General features: G+C 43.9%; 2 protein-coding genes across 10 annotated transcripts in view; one reads left to right on the plus strand and one right to left on the minus strand.

Moving 5' to 3' along the window:
* Positions 1-39: 39 nt before the first annotated feature.
* Positions 40-7,914, minus strand: DOLK (dolichol kinase). 7 transcript variants are annotated; one of them, XM_080989848.1, is made up of 3 exons: positions 5,900-6,036; positions 5,038-5,179; positions 40-2,063 (listed from the first exon to the last, which is right to left on the minus strand). In XM_080989848.1, exon 3 carries the CDS (start codon positions 1,909-1,911, stop codon positions 337-339), a length of 1,575 nt encoding a protein of 524 aa, XP_080845974.1. In that variant the 5' UTR covers positions 1,912-2,063; positions 5,038-5,179; positions 5,900-6,036; the 3' UTR covers positions 40-336. The 7 variants fall into 7 exon arrangements, with proteins under 7 accessions (XP_080845974.1, XP_080845975.1, XP_080845971.1 ...); XM_080989849.1 differs by having other exon boundaries at positions 5,038-5,111; positions 5,900-6,034; XM_080989845.1 differs by lacking the exon at positions 5,038-5,179 and adding an exon at positions 3,817-3,951 and having other exon boundaries at positions 5,900-6,010.
* Positions 7,915-8,137: 223 nt separating this feature from the next.
* NUP188 (nucleoporin 188) overlaps positions 8,138-22,019 on the plus strand; it is a 47,426-nt gene continuing 33,544 nt past the window's right edge. For 2 of the 3 annotated variants that reach the window (XM_080989709.1, XM_080989711.1), the window contains exons 1-13: positions 8,138-8,183; positions 13,223-13,277; positions 14,411-14,484; positions 15,444-15,528; positions 15,847-15,927; positions 16,822-16,866; positions 18,056-18,148; positions 18,252-18,371; positions 18,685-18,896; positions 20,007-20,121; positions 20,449-20,646; positions 21,551-21,640; positions 21,820-21,885. In XM_080989709.1, coding sequence (XP_080845835.1) covers positions 8,158-8,183; positions 13,223-13,277; positions 14,411-14,484; positions 15,444-15,528; positions 15,847-15,927; positions 16,822-16,866; positions 18,056-18,148; positions 18,252-18,371; positions 18,685-18,896; positions 20,007-20,121; positions 20,449-20,646; positions 21,551-21,640; positions 21,820-21,885 — 1,260 coding nt within the window. In that variant the 5' untranslated portion in view covers positions 8,138-8,157. Of the gene's footprint in view, positions 8,184-8,417; positions 8,450-13,222; positions 13,278-14,410; positions 14,485-15,443; positions 15,529-15,846; positions 15,928-16,821; positions 16,867-18,055; positions 18,149-18,251; positions 18,372-18,684; positions 18,897-20,006; positions 20,122-20,448; positions 20,647-21,550; positions 21,641-21,819; positions 21,886-22,019 lie in introns of those variants that run through there. The other variant, XM_080989710.1, reaches the window with a different exon arrangement.

The following is a 22,019-nucleotide window of genomic DNA, read 5'->3' on the forward strand; positions in this document are numbered from 1 at the left end:
TTTAATCACCAGGACCATTAAGCCACGTAAAGAGTCCAATATGCTTAGACACGTTGCCTTTCCTTGATTTATCTTTACAACACTGCAATACAACAGAACTAAAGTTGCTCAACTAATTTTGAAAGCACAATTAAAAATGACAAGCTGACAAAGATGCTTTTGCATGTCCATTTTTAAATATTCATTTGATCCAAGAGCAATTATCTGAACACTGTTATCCCTCTTTTTGAACTTTATAGCCTGATACTGTGAGTTCACTACAGTGATTCAAGCCATTGCCCTACCTCTAGCCTCCATCCCTGCACCGGTCATGCCAAGATTCCCAACCAAGGTCCCCTAAGTCATCAGTAGTATTTGGAGGTAGAGAGGCAGAAGTAAATTGTCCACTTGGGTAGTGTAGGCTTCCAAAAGGGAAACCAAGCTAATAGATGCCAGAATCCAGGAGTAGCTGGCATTTAGATCCACACCACTGTCAAAGATCAGAATGATGGCAACAGCAATGATCTGGGAAAATATGCCCATCATGGTGCCCTCAAAGGTCTTCTTGGTCCCCGGCCATTTGATCTCCCCCACTGTGCTCCCAAAAATAGAAGCTACTGAGTCCCCAATGCCCACAGCAAGCACCCCAGAGTAAGGGGCCAGGGCTCCAGTCCCAGGCAAAGTTGCCTTTGAGGCACAAGGTCTGGGGAACAGCCAAACAGGAAGGGACATCCCCAGCAGAAGATAGATGTGAGTCAAGATCAAAGGCCCACTGTCCCGTTCATCCAAAAAGAGAGATAGCAAGTTCCTGAGGGTGTGCCCCAAGGGTTTGATGGTGAAGTATCTGATGTACTCTAGAAGAATGAAAACTGCCAAGCACACCACAGCAGCTACGTAGAGGAGCTGGCGGTCGTAGATGAGTCCTGGGACATACGTTGCCACCACAATGAAATGGAAATATTTCCTGGTTATGGTTGATGCTTGGTGTTTCTTAGAACCAGATGACCTCTTGGCGTTTTGATAGAGAACCACTGTGCATGCCAAAGCAGCCAGGAGGATCCAGTAGGCAAGGAGATAAACTCTGGTCTGTGTTTGAGAGAGGAACTGGGAGAGCCAAAAGAGGGGGTTCTGCCGGATCAAGCGGTAGAGCCACGGCATGACAACCCCCAGACCCAGCACCGCCGTCATCATATGAAAGAACATGGAGGAGATCCAGGTCCCAGAATCCATGAAGAAAAAGAGGGCGGTGAAGAATATCCCAAGGAGAACCACCCCGACCACCACCACCAGGAGGAAGAAGTCAATCGGGTCCCCTCTGCTTTCGGTTACGTTCAGAGAACGTTTGATGAGCTGATTGAGGACGAAGCTTATTCCTGTCAGGACGAGCAGAGCCTCACCAGGAGTGAAGCATCGAGGCAGCAAGTATAGCAGTATCATACTGAGGTAGACAAAGATAAGCAGGACCTCCAGGACCTCAATCACTTCAGAGACCGTCAACGAGTGCTTCATGGTGTAGATGATCAGGCTGCCAGCAATGCCAGAGAGGATGCAGGTATTTGTCGGCACAGGTTTGGTAACACCGAGTGCTATCACAGAGAGGAACAGGGCGATGATCATGCCAGTGGAGGCTACGATGATGCCAAAACGCTCAAAGTACACAATACCAGCTGCTTGGCATCTCTCTTTCATCACAATGCCCAGCAATGGGACAGCCATGCAAGCTGGGAAGAGGCCACTGTTTGCTCCTGCCCGAAACTGGAAGACAGCACTGCCCAGGCGGAGGAGGTTGTCCCATTTAAACTGGATATAGAAAGCTTGGATTGCAAGCGCAATGGCGCACCAGGAAAAGCGATCCCAGACTGTGCTGTGCACACAAAGCACGATGGTGAACATGATGAGGGATTCCACAAGGATGGGTTGCTTGCTTAGCATGGTGACAGCCAGACTGTTGCGCTCCCTGTGCTCAGAGAACCCTGGCAGCTGTTTGTTCTGGTCCAATATTTTCAAATGCGGTCTCTCTGTGTGTGTGTCTGTCTGTCTGTTTCCCTCACTGTCAAAAGCTCTCTTGTATCTTAGTGCCCTTCCTAGAAGTGAAAGCAAAAACCATCCCATTAAAAAAAGAGCGTATTATATACACCATCTGCTTCTTCCCTTGTACTGAAGGAAAGCTTCTCTTGTTTAATAAAAACATTGACACGCTCTGGAACTCCATGCAAAGGGAGGATAATTTCTGCCCCTCCTTGCTAGTTTTCCATCACAGTTAAGACCTTCCTATACCGGAAGGGCTTTTGTGGCTGGAGCTCATTGCTTGCCTTGCTAGAATTGATAGGGAATCCTTTTCCTTCTGAAAGCGTAAATTCTAAATTGTTTATTGCTGTTATTATGGTAATTTTACTGTTGGTTTCATTCTATGTGATTACGTTTTTCTTAGCTGTTATGAACTATAAGAGGAAAGACAGTGCAGATAAATAAAATATGGTTCAGGCACACTCCTTTGTTTACATGACTTCTGGTATACTCTGTTTAAATCACTCTTGCCTCTCCCTGTTGCATGCAGTGTACAGATGCCAACATGGTGCCCTCCGGATGTTGAACACCCATCATAGAATCACTGTAGAGTTGGAAGGGACCCCAACCACAGCTAGCATGGCCAACAGAGAGAGGTGAATGGGAGTTATAGTCCAACAACACCTGGAAGGCACCAGGTTGGCTATACCTTTGATATAGAATACTTGGTTGCATCTAATGATACCCCTTTCTCATCTAATGATACCCCCTGAGACCTTCAGGTATAGAAATAAAATAAAATAAATACTCAGATTTGCCTCATTGAAATTAATGGACGTAAGTTAGTCATAGAATCATAGAGTTGGAAGGGACCCCAAGGGTCATCTAGTCCAACCCCCTGCAATGCAGGAATCACGGTGCAAGAACCCTTGACAGAGAGCCATCCAATTTCTGTTTAAAAACCTCCAATGAAGGAGAGCCCACCACCTTCTGAGGGAGTTTGTTCCACTATTGAACAGCTCCTATCAACAGAAAGTTCTTCCTAATGTTCAGTTCTTATAATTTGTATCCATCTGGTTGAGGCCCTACCCTTTGGAGCAGCAGAAAAGAAGTTTGCTCTGTCTTCCATATAACAGCCCTTTGGATAACTGAATATGGCTACCAAATCACCTCTCAGTCTTCTCCTAAGCAACCTAAATATACCCAACTCCCTCAACTGTTTCTCTTAAAGCTTGTGTCATGAACTGGGAGGACAACAGGGAGGAGGAACAGGATCCTGGCAAGCTGTGACTGGGACCCACCAAGGCAAGCTGGGGATGGGAAAGGAGAGATTGGAGTTGCACAGGATGACGGGATGGCAAGGGGGTGGGGGTCAAGGTGCAGGGACCGAAGAGCAGGATCCCTCAACAGAATCAGAGAGGCCTCTGTCTCCATGAACAAGGCAGGCTCTGGAGCATAGTGAGCAGTGGGAGGTATGCTCTGGGAGGCTGAGGCAGGCAAGGCTCCACAGCCCAGGTGAAGCTCATTAGCCCCACAACCCGGGGGGGGGGGGAATGTGTGATTCCTCAGCTGAAATACGCTCAGAACAGGTGAGGATCATATGGCTTGTCAAGCCTAGATGCCGCAATCAGGATTCAAGAAATAAAAGGGAAACAGGTGAGGGGCTGCATCTGCTTAGCTGCCCATGTCGCTGGACCTTGGCTTAGATGCTCCAGGACTTCCAATGGACTGTTTTCCCTGACTGCTAGACTTTGGACTTGATATACTGTATAAGACTGTGGGACTTGCTGCCATGTATGCTGGGGATTCAGGACAGCTTGGTTTACAGACCCTTGATCATCTTGGTTGCCTTCCTCTGCACATGCTCCAGTTTGTCAATATCATTCTTAAACTAGGGTGCCCAGAGCTGGCCACAGTGGTGTTTGACAGGATCACACTTCAAAACGACCTTGACAGATTAGAGAACTGGGCAAAAACAAACAAGATGAATTTTAACAGGGAGAAATGTAAAGTATTGCACTTGGGCAAAAAAAATGAGAGGCACAAATACAAGATGGGGGACACCTGGCTTGAGAGCAGTACATGTGAAAAGGATCTAGGAATCTTGGTTGACCACAAACTTGACATGAGCCAACAGTGTGACGCGGCAGCTAAAAAAGCCAATGCAATTCTGGGCTGCATCAATAGGAGTATAGCATCTAGATCAAGGGAAGTAATAGTGCCACTGTATTCTGCTCTGGTCAGACCTCACCTGGAGTACTGTGTCCAGTTCTGGGCACCACAGTTCAAGAAGGACACTGACAAACTGGAACGTGTCCAGAGGAGGGCAACCAAAATGGTCAAAGGCCTGGAAACGATGCCTTATGAGGAACGGCTAAGGGAGCTGGGCATGTTTAGCCTGGAGAAGAGGAGGTTAAGGGGTGATATGATAGCCATGTTCAAATATATAAAAGGATGTCACATAGAGGACATCTGCTGCTCCAGAGAAGCGGACACGGAGCAATGGATCCAAACTACAAGAAAGAAGATTCCACCTAAACATTAGGAAGAACTTCCTGACAGTAAGAGCTGTTCGACAGTGGAGTTTGCTGCCAAGGAGTGTGGTGGAGTCTCCTTCTTTGGAGGTCTTTAAGCAGAGGCTTGACAACCATATGTCAGGAGTGCTCTGATGGTGTTTCCTGCTTGGCAGGGGGTTGGACTCGATGGCCCTTGTGGTCTCTTCCAACTCTATGATTCTATGATTCTATGACTATGGCAGAATAGAGAGGCCCTAGGACTTCCCTTGATCTGAACACTATACAATGGGTCTACTCTGAGCTCTGAGTAGGAATACCACTGGATACAACCCACTGTGGTTTGGTTGTTTAAGATAGAGAGAATTCTGCCTCACTGTGAGGATGGAGTAAATCATTCCTTCTGTTTCTACTGAAATCCATCTCCCTGATTTGGGGGGGGGGACCACTTATCTTACTTCATTTCATTTATGTGCAAACAACCTATATTCTGATGGTATAGCTATTTAAAGCATAAACAATAAATTGATATACTTACATGAATCCATGGCACATCCACATCAGAAATAATATGTGTTGCATCCAATTAAGTTCTGTTTAAGAGTACACCTACTGGAATTAAGGTCAAGTCATGTCCAATCTTCTGCCCAAGCTGGTTTTGCATGGTTGCTCCATACTCCCTGCAGCAAATGCTATGATTGTGTTTCCCACATAACACATGCAAGGAGTGTTGGCTACACCCACACCCACAAACCATCAAACACTTAAGCTAGAGTGGTCCAACTTTTCATGCCAAGTAGGCTGCAAGAGTACTTTGACACAGAACCTGTTGCACACAGGGGCAGGAAGTGAGTGAGGCAAACATCTGACAACCCTCTAGCCCTCATGTTGCCTTCCCAAAGCAGGCTAGGTGAGGCACAGGGATTGGGAAGGAGATGTAAGACTCTGGCAGGGTCCTGAAGCCCTCCCATCTCCTTCCCAATGATGGGAAAGTGCAAACTAGGCTTTGGGGAAGGAGGCAGGAGGCTTCAAGGACCCTGTCAGAGCCCCCATGCCTCCTTCCCAAAGCTGGGTAAGGAGGCACCAGGTATGGCAGTGCAAGGGCTGTGGGGTGGGGCGTCTAATTATTATTACTATTATTATTATTATTAATTTTTTATTATTTATACCCTGCCCATCTGGCTGGGCTTCCCCAGCCACTCTGGGTGGCTTCCAACAAAATATTAAAATACAGTAATGCGTCAAACATTATAAGCTTCCCTAAACAAATGTTGTTGTGGGCCACCAAAAAAGGCATCACATGTGGTCCCTGATCGGCATGTTGGACCACCCTGGCTTAAGCACATGCATTTAGCAACCCTAGATCCATCAGTTGCATTTTCCAATACTATGTTTCTTACCTATCACATTCGGTCAGTGTGATATAATGGAGAAAGCTGTTGAGCTTGGGTGTTGGAGGACCAGCCTCAAATCCCTGCTCAGTCATAAGGTCATGAAGCAGGGTACATGTACTTGGACAGGTCAATCACAGCTTAATCTACCTCACAGGGCAATTCTAACAATAAAATGAGATAAAGTTAGAGAGTTACACATCCTGAGCACCTGAAACAGGCTTAGAGGGGAAATCTAAGCACACAACCACCCTACACTAGGCATGCAGAACTTTCTGCAAACAAGCTCTAATTTAACCTTTAAAGCTTCCCCACCCCAAGCCATGGCCATTTGCCCCACAACAAATGTCTCACATGTAACTACAAAGGAACAATTGCACTCCTGCTCACTCCTTGGCAAGCGGGACTTGGTGCTAAATGATCCACTGTTTAGCACAGACAATCCCCATTGGATCTTCCTTTGAAGGCCTGTTTCAAGAACAAGCAGGACTGCAGAGTAAGAAAGGGAAGAATCAGGAGCACATGCCTAGTTCTTTCCTTTGAAGTTGTGTCACCTGATGTCACAGTGGCACCAAAAGGTTGACAGGTAGGCAGTTCCACCAACCTGAAAAGTCGCCCATCCGTGGGGTGGAATGAGGATCTAGCCCACCAGTCCTCAAACCCTGCTCTCTACCATAGAATTAAGTAGTGTTCACTCCCAATAATTCACTCAAAAACAGTCTTATGCAATCCATTTAAATCAGTCACAGACCTACCCATATCTACCCCTCCTACAACCGTAATGAAGCAGCGGCCACAGTGAGATACAAAAGGCACCCACTATTTGCACTTTTCAGAAACAATTGCAGGCATTTTTGTTCTGGCAGGCTTTCCCAGCTGGATAAATGGGTCTTTACTGTGAGTGTCCACTTGTTAGAAGTTTAGTTTTGTTCTTTGCTGTTTTTAGTTACCTTATTGCCTTGAGATGGTGGTTTAGAATGAGATTAAAAAATCAGTGGTAATACCTGCCTTGACCCATTTTCACATTTCTACTTTCACACCCAAATGTCACCTTTATTTTCTATGCCTCCTCAATATGCAGTAAAAAAACAAACAGCAGCAACAATAAGAATACACCTCTCTATCCCCTCTCCCCACAAAGTTGCTTAATAATATTATCCCATTTTAAAATTTGCATCAACATTCTGTATAGCAGCAGAGAAAACAACTGAGCCTAATCTCACAAGGTTACTGTGAGGGCAGAATGACTTTTGCACACTTAAATGAGTCCATGAGAACCATTGTTAATTACTGGTGTGCTGCCAATGCTTCCCATTGCCATTTACTGAGAGGGAGGAAGGCTACTTTGTTCTACTTTTAACGATACATGAAAGGTGTTTGTATTTATGTTTCTAAAGATGCCATTAGGTGCTTGGAGACCTTTGCATAGCATGTAAGTAACGCATCTGATGGATTCTGTACTTGACCTCCTTTGTAATGTTTTATTTTGAAATCTTTAAGATAATAGCTTGGTTTCCTGCTAGTTATGTCTCTTTCAATGTATACTTTATATCTGACTTCCTTCAGTAATGTTTTATTCTAGATTGCTGTCTTCATGTATTGTAAGTCACTTTGAGATTCCCCCCTTAAAAATATAAAGCGGAAATGAAATGAATAATATTAATATAGAACAGTAATAAGCAAATAGCAAATAACACAACGACCATGAACTCCAGGGTAGCGTCAGGTTGCCTCACTGCGCGTTCGGTTACTTTTCTGCATTCAGCACCCTACAATGGGCTACCTTGGCTCTGGCAAACACATTTAATTTATCAAATCTAAATATATAAATAATATTAATAAGCCAAATAAAGAAATGCATTAAAAATATTTATACCCAGCTGCTCTTTCTCCCGCACCCACCATAAATTTTAAAATATATTTTTTTAATGAAAGCAACCTCAACAGGCCTCCACAAACCTTCCATTGCCTCACCCAGCTGATCCCTCTTCGGTAATAAACCCACCCTACTGGGCGCCGCCATCATGTCGACGTGCTACGCACAACACGTCACGTCGCTTCCCTCACCCTGCGCCCCTCACGCTTCCTCCCCCCACCACTGGGGCAAGAAGAGGCAAGAGAGAGAGAAGGGCCTTGTGTCACGTGACTCGCGGACAGCGGGAAAGAGGCGCTCTAGCCGTTCGCTCCACCTTCTTCTTTCTCCCTTTCTAGCTCATGGATTGGCTGATTTTGGGAGGGAAAGGGGGTGGGCCAGGGGAAGAGGCAAGATGGCGACTGAGGGGCTGTGCGCGAGGTAAGGGAAGGCGCGCGTTGCGAGGAGCGACTGACTGATTGGGTGAGGGCGAGGGGAGAAAAAGATCGTGCAGTTTCAAAATGAAATAAAATGATTTTATTTTAAATTGTGGCTAAATCAGCCCGAGAAGGGAGATTGTTGGGCCAGAGCTTAGCCCTACTCCAAAGTCGGCCCCTTTGAATGAATGCATGTGGTTGGTTTTAGTCGTTTTAATGGGGTCATACCCGCAATTAGAAGTTAGTTGGATTCATGCTTAGAAAGTTGAGGTAATTTTAATCTGTTTAAGTCTTCTAACTTTTGTTTGTTTCAAAGCAGGGTTGTTGATTTTTCTTGATTTTCTTGTTTTATCTTTTTGTAAACTGCTTTGAGGTTTTTTTTCTTTTAAAGAACCAAGCAGTGTATAAATCTTGTGAAATTAAATAAATGAATAGGAAGCTGCATTCTTATGAGTTAGCCCATTGGCCCGTCTAGCTTGGTGCTGCCCACACCGACCGGAAGTAGTGGCTCTTTGGGGTTCCTGTCAGGGGATGTTGAAAGAGGTACATGGAGATGCTGTTTGGGACTGAACCTGGGAAACTTATGCATGCCAAGCAGATGCTTCAGTCACTGGGCTATGGCCCTTCCTTTGAAGACACACTCTTCCTTTTACTGAGTTGCACCTTTGGTCCATCTAGCTCAGTGTTGCCCACACTGGCTGGCACCAGCCACTCTCCAGGTTTTTGGACAGGGTCTTTTCCCCAACCTTACCTGGAGATGCAGCTGGGGATTGAATAAGATGCTCTGCCGCTGAGCTATATGCATTCTCCTAAATGTAAAAGAAGGTTCTAGTCCTCATGGTCTTGAATAAAGTGCACAGTTAAACAGGGGGCAGGGGAAACTGCCGTATACCAAGTCAGACCATTGGCCCTTCTAACTCAGTATTGCCTACACGGACTGGCAGCCACTCTCCAGAGTTTCAGACAGGGGACATTCCCAGCCCTACCTGGAGAGGCTGCTAGGGATTAACCCTTTGCCTTTCTGTGCACCAGACAGAAACTGTAAGCACTGAGCTATGTCTCAGTCTTTTACTGAGTTAAAGGCTGATTTAAATAGGATCTTAGGAAGCTGTTTCTTGGTCACTCTGGGTTACATTTTCTTCAGGTGCACAGGAATGGGAAGTTCATATTGGCAATGTACATAAGTGTGCTGTGTGTGTAGAAGTAACTGTATTTAGGGCAGTGTTAGAAACTCGGATATATAAGCTATTCACCAAATGGCCCCTTAAGCCTAGGTTAAGAGTGCGCATGCGCACACACACACACATATATATACAGTGGTACCTCAGGTTACATACGCTTCAGGTTACAGACTCTGCTAACCCAGAAATAGTACCTCGGGCTAAGAACTTTGCTTCAGGATGAGAACAGAAATCGTGCTCCAGCGGCGCAGCAGCAGCAGGAGGCCCCATTAGCTAAAGTAGTGCTTCAGGTTAAGAACAGTTTCAGGTTAAGAACGGACCTCCGGAATGAATTAAGTACTTAACCTGAAGTACCACTGTATATGCAAGAGTATGAAGCAAAAACTGGACAGCCAGTTAGGAGATGGTCCCCCCAGAGACTGATGGAATTTGATGGATTCTTGACTTCTCTGGGGGATTTCCCAGTGGATAGAGCAGGTAATCCAGTTGGTAATTGCAGAAGAAGGTAATTGCAGAAGAAGTTGAATGTTCCCAAAGTGCTGTATCGAAGCACATTAGTGGAAAGTTATGCGGAAGGGAAAAGTGTGGAAGAAAAAGGTGCACAAGCAGCAGAGATGACTGCAGCCTGGAGAGGATTGTCAGGAAAAGACCATTCAAACGTGTTTGGGGACTTTCACAAGGAGTGGACTGAGGCTGGAGTTAGTGCATCAAGAGCCACCACACACAGATGGATCCTGGAGATGGGCTTCAAATGTATTCCTCTTGCCAAGCCGCTCCTGAACAAGAAACAACGTCAGAAGCGTCTTATCTGGGCTAAAGAAAAAAAGAACTCGTCTGTTGCTCAGTGGTCCCAAGTCCTTTTTTCTGATGAGAGCAACTTTTGCATCTCATTTGGAAACCAAGGACCCAGAGTCTGGAGGAAGAATGGGGAGGCACACAATGCCAGATGCTTGAAGTCCAGTGTGAAGTTTCCACAGTCTGTGTTGATTTGGGGAGCCATGTCATCAGCTGGTGTTGGTCCACTGTGCTTCATTAAGTCCAGGGTCAACGCATCCGTCTACCAGGAGATGTTTTAGCACTTCATGCTTCCTTCCGCAGACAAGCTTTATGGGGATGCTGACTTCATTTTCCAGCAGGACTTGGCACCTGCCCACACTGCCAAAAGTACCAAAACCTGCAGAATGCAGAAGAGCTGAAGGCTGCTATTGAAGCATCCTGGTCTACCTTAGCAGTGCCACAGGCTGATAGCATCCATGCCACGCCACATTGAGGCAGTAATTGATGCAAAAGGGGCCCAAACTGAGTACATATGTATGCTTCTACTTCTCAGAGGTCTAATATTGATCTATTTGCAATCCTTTTGCTGATTGCATTTAATATTCTAATTTTCTGAGATTGTTAATTTGGGGTTTTCATCAGTTGTACACCATAACCATCACAGTTATAACAAATAAAGGCTTGACATATCTAGCTTTGCATGTCATGAGTCTATCTCATATATTAGTTTCACCTTTTAAGTTGAATTACTGAAATAAATGAACTTTTCCACGATATTCTAATTTTTCGAGTTTCACCTGTATGTGTTTTACTGAGAGTTGTGAAACTCCATTTATTTGCTGCTTGTTGTTGCATATTTATATCATGATTTCCCTCCCTGGAGCTCCAATGCTCAATAGAAGGCCAAATTTAAAAAATAAAAACTTCAGAGTATTTTGAAAACTAAAGTATGGTATCAATATTTTTATTGTATAAACAAAATAACACATGTATGTTCTATTTATTCATTCACCTTTTGTAACAAACTTCAGTTTTTTTCTCCTTGTCACAGTACTCATAACAAATTGGACAGTACTCTTAGCAAATTAGTGTTACACACTACTGTAGTGATAATAGTGCCGCCTTATAATTGGTTATGGATTTAGCACAAGTAATACATACTATATTATTGTCATTTAAAGCAGTGTTGCATACAAATCTAACACAATATTTTATGTAATACACACACATATATACTGATATTTATAAATTTTAATTATTCAAATGACTTATGGTGTCACTCATGTGAATTGTGTTTCTAAGAAAATGGATTCTAAGAAAAAGGATTACTGTAATTGGTAAAATGTGTGACTGAATTGTAAAATATATTACAATATACACAATTCATTTTTTGCTTCACTGTCTTTAGGGGAAAATGGTGACTAAACATGTCGTTGTTGCACTTTTAACCTAGGTTTAAGGGGCCATTTGGCAAATAGCTTGCTTATCTGAGTTTCTAACATAGATTCACAGCTGGTTTTGAAATGGAATCAGCCTTGGTTGCCCTGATGGATGACCTTTATTGTGAGAGGGACAGAGAGTGTGTGATCCTGTTGCATCTTGATCTCTCAGCAACTTTTGATACCATTGACCATGGTATCTTCCTGAACTGATTTAGTGAGATGGGCATTGTGGCGTCACTGTATTAGAGTGGTTCTGTTTGTAACTTCAAGGTGGTGACCAGAAAGTAGCACTGGGTTAGTGCTCCTTGGCCCCTGGCACTTGTGCTATGGGGTTCCACATACTGCCGTGTGGTAGGCAGGGATGACACGCAGCTCTACCTCTCCTTAACATCTGAATCAGGAAAGACTGTGAAAGCTTTGAACCTGTGTCTGGATGCAGTGGTGGACTGGATGAGGGCCAGTTAAACTGTGTTTGAATCCTGGGAAGACTTAGGCTCTTTGGGTGGCTGGTTCCCAAGTTTGGGAAGTTGGCAAGGTACCTGCTCTGGATAGGTCTGTACTCCCTCTGAAGGAGCAAGTGCATAGTTTGGGGGTACTCCTGGTTGCATCTTTGCCACTTGAAGCCCAAGTATCCTTTGTGGCTAGAAGTGCCTTTTATCAGCTTCATCCGGTTTGCCAGCCACAACCATTCCTGGACAGGGATAGCTTGGCCACGATAGTTCATGCATTGGTAACTTTGAGGCTGAATTACTGTAGGGCAGTGGTGTCCAAACTTTTTTCAAAGAGGGCCAGATTTGATTAAGTGAAGGACTGTGAGGGCCTACCAAAGGGCTGACAAAAATTGTTGACCATTTTTTAGGGTTGAAGTTTTTTTTTTAGGATTTTACCCCAGGAAATAAATTGCCACAGGGGCCGGATTAAACTGACCAGTGGGCCGGATTAGGCCTCCAAAACGGACTTTGGACATGCCTGCTGTAGGGTGTTGTATGTGGGGCTGCCTTTGGTCTGGTTTGGAAGCTCAAGTTGCTGCAGAATGCTGCAGCCAGATTACTGATGAAAATTTATGGTTAAGTCCATGTGACACTAGTGTTCCAAAAGCTGTACTGGCTGCCCATCTGCTACTGAACCAGGTTCAAGGTTCTTGTATTGATTTACAAAACCCTGAACATCTTAGGTCTAGGATATTGTAGGAATCTCCTGAACCCTTATACTCCAGATTGATCACTGAAGTCATCTTCAGCAGTGTCCTTTGTCATTTGGTGACGCTTGTTTGACAAGAGTAAGAAATCAAGTCTTATTTAGTATCATCAGCCCAGTCCTGTGGAATACCCTGCCAATAGAGATTTAGCAGACACCTTCTGTGCCAACTTTTAAACTTTTCTACTCCACTAAACCTATGCAGATCCTACAATGGTCTATTGATTTTTTAAAAAAATTCTTTTTCTTTTAACTTGTTTTTTACTTTTTATGATGTTAGTGTTGGTTTCATGCTTTAATGATGTAAACAGCTGTAATATATGTTTATGATATGGCAGTGTATAAATATTGTATATAGAAGTAAATAGATACATTACAATAAAAAAGACCGAAAAGAAGCAAAACAGATACAGTTTTTTCTCTTTCAAAATACATTCTTTTTCTAGAAGCAGCAGAGAACTGTGGACCATTCTGTTGGGCAGATCAGCTCTGAGAGAACCAGTAAGTAGAGGATGGGTTTGCCACCTCTTTTTTGTTGGGGATGCTTTTCTGGGATGTCTGCCATCATCATTGTGTAGCCTCCATCCCTGAAACGTGTATACAGAGAGGATTTTTCCATATCGTTCACTTCCCATGTAATATTTGTTCTTCCTTATGCTGCACGTTTGTGTAGAATGGTTTCTGGTGTAGACAGGCTATCTCACCTGGAATGATAATAATAATAATAATAATAATAATAATAATAATAATAATAATAATAATATTTATACCCCGCCCATCTGGCTGGGTTTCCCCAGCCACTCTGGGCGGCTCCCAACAGAATTATAAGCACAATAAAATATGAAACATTAAAAACTTCCCTAAACAGGGCTTCCTTCAGGTGTCTTCTAAAAGTCAGATAGTTGTTTATTTCCTTGACATCTGATAGGAGGGCGTTCCTCAGGGCAGGCGCCACTACCGAGAAGGCCCTCTGCCTGGTTCCCTGTAACCTCACATCTTGTGGTGAGGGAACCGCCAGAAGGCCCTCAGAGCTGGACCTCAATGTTTGGGCTGAATAATGGGGGTAGAGATGCTCCTTCAGGTGTACTGGGCTGAGGCTGTTTAGTAGAGCAGCCTGCTTCCCTTATTCCCCAACCCCTAAGGAAGGAGTCCCTGATTGCGAGCTGAACATGCGCAGATTCTGTCTTCTTCCACCTCAAGGCAAAACAAAAACAAGTTTCTTTTCTTTTTATTATAATTTTATCTTTTTTTAAATAGAAGAATCCAAACTGTAAATCAGGGATTCCCTGCAGAAATTCTGGACTACAACCCTATCCATTTCATCAATATAGCCCTATGGTCAGGGATGATTCTGTTATGCATACAGTAATTTGAATTCTAGGTTGTGGGGGGGGGGGTGCCACCATGGTGCCCTCCAGATATTGTGGACTGCAACTCCCATCAGCCCCACCCACCATGGCTGATAATCAGGAAAGATTCTTTTCTGCTTATGCTGGAATCTAAACCAGAGGTGATTATGATATTCCTTTGTTGATCTTGTCAGGCTTTGTACATGATAGTGGAAATGAGCATGTTCCTTTTTAAGTTCCAAGCATGGAGAATGATGTATTTGCTATTATTTTGGTCTTTTCTAGGCTCAGATTGAGGAAGAGTTGAATAAACACTGGCGGAGGCTGCTCGAAGGGCTTTCATACTACAAGCCCCCCAGGTACAGTAATTTAGTCATTATTATTTATCAAGGCTTGCATCCAGCTCAGTAGGTCCACTGAAATGAAAAACTGAAATAAAAGCATATCTGAGACATTTACAAGCTATTAAAAATGAGTAAAACCTACTAATTGGCTATGTAGGTGCTATATTGTCAAAGATCTGTTATTGGAACAGATCATAGAAATGTAAAGTTGGAAGGAACCACAAGGGTCATCTAATCCAACCCCCTGCAGTGCTGATGGCAGAACCAGACTCTTCAAAAATAAATCTTTAATTGAAAATTTTCAGCGGGAATAGAAAATAGCTAAACCAAATAGGAGCGTCAAAATGATGAAATAGAGCCAGGTTCTTTACCACATACTCTGGAGGCTTTTTGAGAATCCTTATGGCTTTTATTTCATTCAGTGTGTGGAAAGATGTGGTGCTGGAAGATAATGTGCTGATTATTTTACAAAAATACTTGTGAAGGATTGGTGATGTGATAGATTAAATGTCACCCATGGCAGCTATATGGAACTTCCAAGTTCAGAGGCAGTCTAGCACAGAACTTCAGGTGCTGGGGAGGCAACAGCATGGAATAGCTCAGCTGTGACCACCAAAAACCCATAGAAATTAGGGTTTCTGATTGGCTACAATTGGAAGTGGCATGCCGGACTAAATGTGTGCTTGGCTAGAACTGGTAGAACTTCTCTTATGTTCTTAATTTCAAATGAGTCAGATGAAGTTTCTATACCTTGTTTCAAGGGCTTGAGCTAGTTGGGTAACATTTCCAGTGCCTAGTTGATGGAGCTTAGTCCTTGTAAGTCCTTCAGAGGGGAGGAAATAGTTTTCACAATACAGCTATTATAAAGATGTCTAAATTTCATGCTTGTTTTGCTTTATGAACAAAAAGCTTTTGTGACTTTTCATTACCACAAGTTAACTTTTTAATAATAATAATAATAATAAAATCTGCAGTGCAAGTTCGGCCGAGAAAGTGAAAGCTGACAAAAATGTTGCTGCTCCGCTGAAGGAGTTGGGTCTGAGAACCAGCAAGTTCTTGGTGAGTAGGTGTAACAGGCAGCTCTGTTACTTCCTTTGTTATTTCCTGATAAGCTTTCCTCTGGACAGAAGTGGTGGGAGGAATGCAAGAAAGAGAGTTATCACCATCTAATTCCCTATTTGAATGGCAGTAGTTTCTGGTGGGGTTTGAGATTTGACTCAGCATAATTTGGAAGCACGATACTTCATAGAAGCCTTGAGAGCTAACGGGGACAAATTTAATTTGCTGTACTCTCCTTAAAAAAATATTGTCCAAAGGAGGGGTATTGAATGCGCCCACCCCTTAACGGAAGCTGGCTGAATGTGTGTGTTACTCCAGGGTTTGGATGAAGAGCAAAGCGTGCAGCTGTTACAGTGTTTTCTTCAAGAAGATTATAGGGGGACCAGAGACTCATTAAAGGTTGGTAATTTTCAGCTGTGTGGGGATCTATCTTCAGTGTTTATGTTGACATATGTTACTACAGATGGGTCTGTGTAGCTGGGAATCTGCTAATCCCTTTCTCTGTGTGATGCTGCAAAGTTGGGTAAGGCCTAACTTCTTGGCTACATTAGCCATTCTAGCAATCTCCTTAAAGTGAATTTCATTAAGTCTGCAGTCCTTTCCTAACTTGAGGGCCCTCCAGACATTTTGAATTACAGCTCCCATCAGCCTCTGCATCATATGGCTGTGCTGTCTGGGGCTGATGGGAGTTATAGTCCAAAACCCTTGGAGGGCCCTGGTCTGCTGTGCACACTGCCTTCAGGCAACAGTGATGGCCACCAGCTTTAGCCACCAGCTTTAATAAAGGATTAGACATAGCAATGAAGGAGAAGTGGCAAGTAGCCATTGATGGCTTTAATGACTATGCCCTTGCTTCCATGGTCAGAGGCACTAATGCTTCTGAATACCAGTTGCTGAAAACTGCAGATGGGAAGAGTGCTCTTGCACTTGGGTCCTGCTTGTGAGCTTCCCATTGGGGCATCTGGTTGGCCACTGTGAGAATAGGATGCTGTTGGGCCAAAGGCCTGATCCAGCAGGGCTCTTATTATATTCTTTTGTGTTCTAAAAATAGGTCCCATTGAATTTAACAGTAAGCTAGTTCTTGGTAAGATTTTTAAATGCACTAATAAACATTTTTAAGTGAGCCAAGTTTGAAGCTTGAAATCCGGAGGATGGTGGGGTGGGGAATGTTAACCAAATTCCCTTGCAGTGCTTCCAGTGTACATGAGATTTTGTTTCATGCCACAAGCTATTTTATGATGCTGTTAATGGTTATCAGTTACTTTATGTTACTTTTATTATGTTTCTGCATAGGCTGTTCTAGAAGACGAAAGGCAGAGTCAGGCTTTGATACTGAAGGTCAGTAACTTGATGCTGCAATCTTATTTTGGATGGTCATTTCTACACACTGCTTTTCTGCAGATAGATGTGGAATCTGCTGATGGTCCTTGCAACTTGAGGAGCTGTGGTGGTGATGACCACAATGGACGTGGATTTGCTGGCACTTGTGACAGTTGCAAGGCTGCCTCCCTCCCACCTTATCATCCAGATGTGTAGCATATTACAGTCATACCTCGGGTTGAAGTAACTTCAGGATAAGTATTTTCGGATTGTGTGTTGCAGCGACCCGGAAGTAACGGAGCATGTTACTTCCGGGTTTCGCCGCATGCGCAGAAGCAGCGAATCGTGACCTGTGCAGATGTGGGTTGCGTTCGCTTCTGGATGCGAATGGGGCTCCGCAACGGATCCCATTCGCATCCAGAGGTACTACTGTAATTGTCCTTGGAGCAGTCATAAAGCCATTTCCCTTCAGAACAGGTGTTAAAATAAGGGAGTCTTCTAAAAATATATATCTCCCCACCACCACTAAGTAAATGTTTTAATGGATAAACATGCTGGGTGTGTGTGTGTGTGTGTGGATTTTAAAATGCCACAGTCTTAAGGGACAAGATGAGAAGAAAGACCTTGAGATTTTTGGTGGAAGGTCCCTTTAAGTAGAGTGAGTTGAAGAAATTGATGACATTCTGGGACCTTTAATAGAGAGGTTGGGGAATATTTTAGTGACAACTCCTCCCATCAGACCCAAGCAGGTTGGCCATACAGTCAGGGATGATGGGAACTGGAGTCCAATAGCATCTGGAAAGCCACAGGTTCCTTAGCCCTGTTTTATAACCCAGAACACCATAAAGTCTAGGGGTTAAGGGAAAGAATTGACTACAGTGGTACCTCTGGTTACAAACTTAATTTATTCCAGAGGTCCGTTCTTAACCTGAAACCGTTCTTAACCTGAGGTACCACTTTAGCTAATGGGGCTTCCCGCTGCCACCGTGCGATTTCTGTTCTCATCCTGAGGTAAAGTTCTTAACCTGAGGTTAAGTTAACTTCCGGGTTAGTGGAGTTTGTAACCTGAAGTGTCTATAACCTGAGGTGTCTGTAACCAGAGGTACCACTGTATTTAGTAGAAAATTAATAGAAGGATGTAGGGGAGGTCATCTAAAATCAAAATGCAGCTACTAGTGTTAACGGGTGGTGATATACATTTCCACAGCTTGCTGACTATTACTATGAAGAGCGGATCTGTATCCTGCGCTGTGTCCTCCAGCTTCTCACATATTTCCAGGATGAGAGACACCCTTACATGGTGGGTATTGGGCTTTTATTTCCTGGTTCTCTGCACAATAGAAATATTAAAATAAATCTGTCCCTGGTGATGCTCTTAATCAAATTATTTTGCTTTATAAAAGGCCCAGTATTCTCATTGTGTGGAAAAACTGGATAAGGAGCTGGTTCCTAATTACCGGAAGCAGTTTGAGGAGCTGTACCAATCCGAAGCACCCACATGGGAGACCCACGGGAGCCTAATGGTATTTTGTTCCTTCCAGCTTTTTGTATTTCTGACTTTCATTATTTGAATGTTTTAAAATAGTGGTTTATAACTTTTTTTGCTGGTAATTTCATTATTTTATTCATTGTGTAATTCATTTTAAAGGGTTGTTTCTGCTTTTAGAACCAAGCGGTATATACATTTTCAGAAATAAATGAATAAATTAGCCCCAGCCAGCCTGACCAAAATCCACATGGGATTGAGTTGCTTAAAAGCTATCTTTTCTCTCTCTCCCCGCCCTAACCCCCATGTTGTGTTTGCATGTAATTGTAATTCGGATCCTGCTTATTCAGACCGAGCGGCAGGTGTCTCGCTGGTTCATGCAGTGCCTCCGGGAGCAGTCAATGCTGCTGGAAGTCATTTTCCTCTACTATGCCTACTTCGAGATGGCAGCAGAAGAGCTGTTGACTTTCACCAAAATGTTCAAAGATCAGGGGTTTGGCTCCCGGCAGACCAACAGGCACCTGGTGGATGAGAGCATGGATCATCTCGTCGAGCGCATCGGGTGAGTAGGGGGGCCTCTCAAAAAGGCTGTTGCAGTCCCAAGCATGTTCCAAATTGTTGGAAGATTTAGGGCAGGCAAAAGAAAATCCTTCCTCACACAACAGGTTGTTTAACTATGGAACTTGCTTCCGCAGGAGGCAGTAATGGCCACCAACCTGGCTTTAAAAAGGGAATTGGACAAATTCGTAGAGGAGGGGGGTATCAATGGCTACTAGTCACGATGGCTATGCTTGCAGTTGGAGGCAGCAATGCTTCTGAATATCAGTTGCTGGAAGCCACAGGAGGGAAGAGTGCCCTTGTGCTCAGATCCTGCTTGTGGCTTCCCTACAGGTTGGCTCCTGTGAGAACAGGATCCTGAACTAGATGGGGCTAATGGCCTGATTCAGCATGACCTTCTATTCTTATTTATTCATTGCATTTATATAATGCCTTTCTGCCAGGGTACCCAAGCAGTTTACAGTTTTAAAGCACTAAGACAAATGATATAATATGTAAAGGTTTTATTTGGGTGGGGGCAGGCCAACTGGAGCAGACCCTGATGTTGTCTGGGCTGCCTCCCTTGCACTCCTCTCTCCCTTTTTCTTAATGTCTTCACAGCCTGCTTCTCCCACGACATTGTTTTATGTCCAAAGGTTTATTAGGGTGGTGGGGTAGTACACAGATGTATGTGAAAAACATCCATGCATCTGTTTTGCCACATCTAGGTGGATGTGTTGAGAATATGTAGGGAGATTCTGCAGCCAAAGCATATAATACTCTGTGTTTTTACATGTCTTTTTTTAAACCATTGTGGGCAAAAGGGCCCACTTCGCTCTTGGCATTACAGTGCCACATCTAGTTTGCTCGTGAGCATTACAGAAACTGGAAGAGAGACATTCCTTCATTTTGCAGTTAATGACTTTGCTGTCTGTTTTTGCTCACCAGCCATCAAAGCTGCTCTGATTTTTTTCTTTTTTACATCACATCTCTCAAAGAAAAAATATGGTTGAAAAAAATAAAGAAATAATTGCACATGATCTCCTGAATATTTCTTATTCCAGTTCTAACTTCCTTGACCCACCCCGTCCCTCACCTATATTTTTTTCTTGCCACCTTACTCCTTATCTTCCAGGTACTTCAGTGCTCTCATTCTAGTGGAAGGCATGGAAATCGACTCTCTGCATGAGCGCGTGTTGGATGACAGGAAAGAGGAGCATAAATTCTCTGGCAGCGGGCAGATCCGCCAAGTAAGCCCATTTCAAGTCCTGCCTGTTCAGTGGTGAAACCTACAAAAGAATAATCAGGAAAGCCAGTGGGGTGTAGTATTTAGGGTATTGGGCTAGGACCTGGGAAACCAGAGTCCAGATCTCCACTTGGCTATGAAGGTCATCTTGAGCCAGTCACTTTCTCTCAGCCTAACCCATCTCACAGGAGGATAAAATGGGGAGAAGGATATCTATGTACACCACCTTGTGCTCCTTGGAGGAAAGATGGGATATAAATGTAATTTTAAAAATGAATGCTTCTATGTCCAAATTCCCCGAGTAAGAGCTTGATTCTCTTGTTCCGAGTAGGAGGTGGACTGCTTGCTGTTAACTCTTGGGGATGTCACACATCATGCCCCAGTTCTCTTGGCCTGGGCTTTGCTGCGCCACATGTTGAGCCCCGAAGAGTCTCCTAGCGCGATCAGAAGGATGGGCAGCACAGCTATTCAGCTGAATGTATTTCAGTACCTCACCAAGCTTCTCCGATCAATAAGCGGCGAGGGAAATGTGAGTCCCATGTCTTGTGCATTCTCATGGAAGCTCTTGAGCAGAGGCGGGTGGAACCTCCAGCCTCTGCGAGCCTATCCTGGCCCACCCAAGGGTCCAGTTTGACCCCTGAGACACTTTCCGCATAACTGTGCCAGCTGTCAAACAGGTGACAAGTTGGAACTTGTGCATAGAAGGGCAACCAAGATGATTAAGGGTTGGAAATCAAGCCTTATAAGGAACGGTTGAGGGAGCTGGGTATTTTTAGCCTGGAAAAGAAGAGACTGAGAGGAGAAATCATAGCCATCTTCAAATATGTGAAGGGCTATCACATGGAGGATGGAGCAAGCTTCTTTTCTCATGCTCTAGAGGGTAGGATTCCAACCAATGGATTCAAGTTACAAGAAAGGAGATTCCACCTAATTTAAGGAAGAACTTTCTGATATTAAGAGCTGTTTGACGGTGGAACGAACTCCCTTAGGAGTGTATGGACTCTCCCTCATTGAAGGTTTTTAAGCAGAGGTTGGATGGTTGGATGCTGTAGTTGAGATTCCTGCATTGCAGGGGGTTATACTAGATGACCTTTGTTGTGCCAGGCAACAACATTCCTTTTCAACCAGGCCTTTTGCTTTTAATTATGGCTTTTAAAAATATGGGTGTGATGTACTAATGTTGTTCTCCACACCTCCCCCCAGTTTTAATGTATGTGTTTTAATTTTTTTTAGATGCTGTGGCAAAAAAGCAATTAACAAATTTAATAACTAAATAAATGTATTCATTTTTACATTTGCAGAGTTTGGGCTTGTTACTTTGGGTTCTGTGATTGTAATAGATGTCTCATTAAATTCTGTGCTCAACTTCTGTAGTTTCTGAATGAGTCTTTGTTCACTCCATATCCTTTCCTCCCACTCTCTTTGCTCTGCAGTGCATCGCCAGCACAGCCTGCATGTGCATTTATGGCCTGCTCTCCTTTGTGCTGACCTCCTTGGAGTTGCACACATTGGGCAATCAGCAGGTAGGAGGCCAAAGGCTTAAGACGGGAGTTGGTGGTTCCGACATTGGGTGGGCACCCAAGTTTGGTGAAGTCTGGTTTAAACAGTCTTGAACCTGGTTTAATTCTTGAGGTTTACGGTGGAAGAACCAGAAACAAGTGATGTGTAATGTTGTGGGTGGTTTTCTCTCTCCTTTCTAAAGGACATAATAGATACAGCGTGTGAAGTTCTGGCTTCTTCCAGCATTCCTCCACTGTTCTGGAAAACAGTAAGTTAGCTGCAGTTGGCCTGCATTTTCTTACATTGTATTCCTTTGACCAAAGCCTTTATGGGGAAATCATCTTTCGAGCTTTGGACCTCTGCTTGCTGTTTTGAGCAATAGACTTATTGTGTTGCTCTTCT

Source organism: Podarcis pityusensis (genome assembly GCF_964106645.2).
Source record: "Podarcis pityusensis genome assembly, chromosome: Z".
Taxonomy (NCBI): Eukaryota; Metazoa; Chordata; class Lepidosauria; order Squamata; family Lacertidae; genus Podarcis; species Podarcis pityusensis.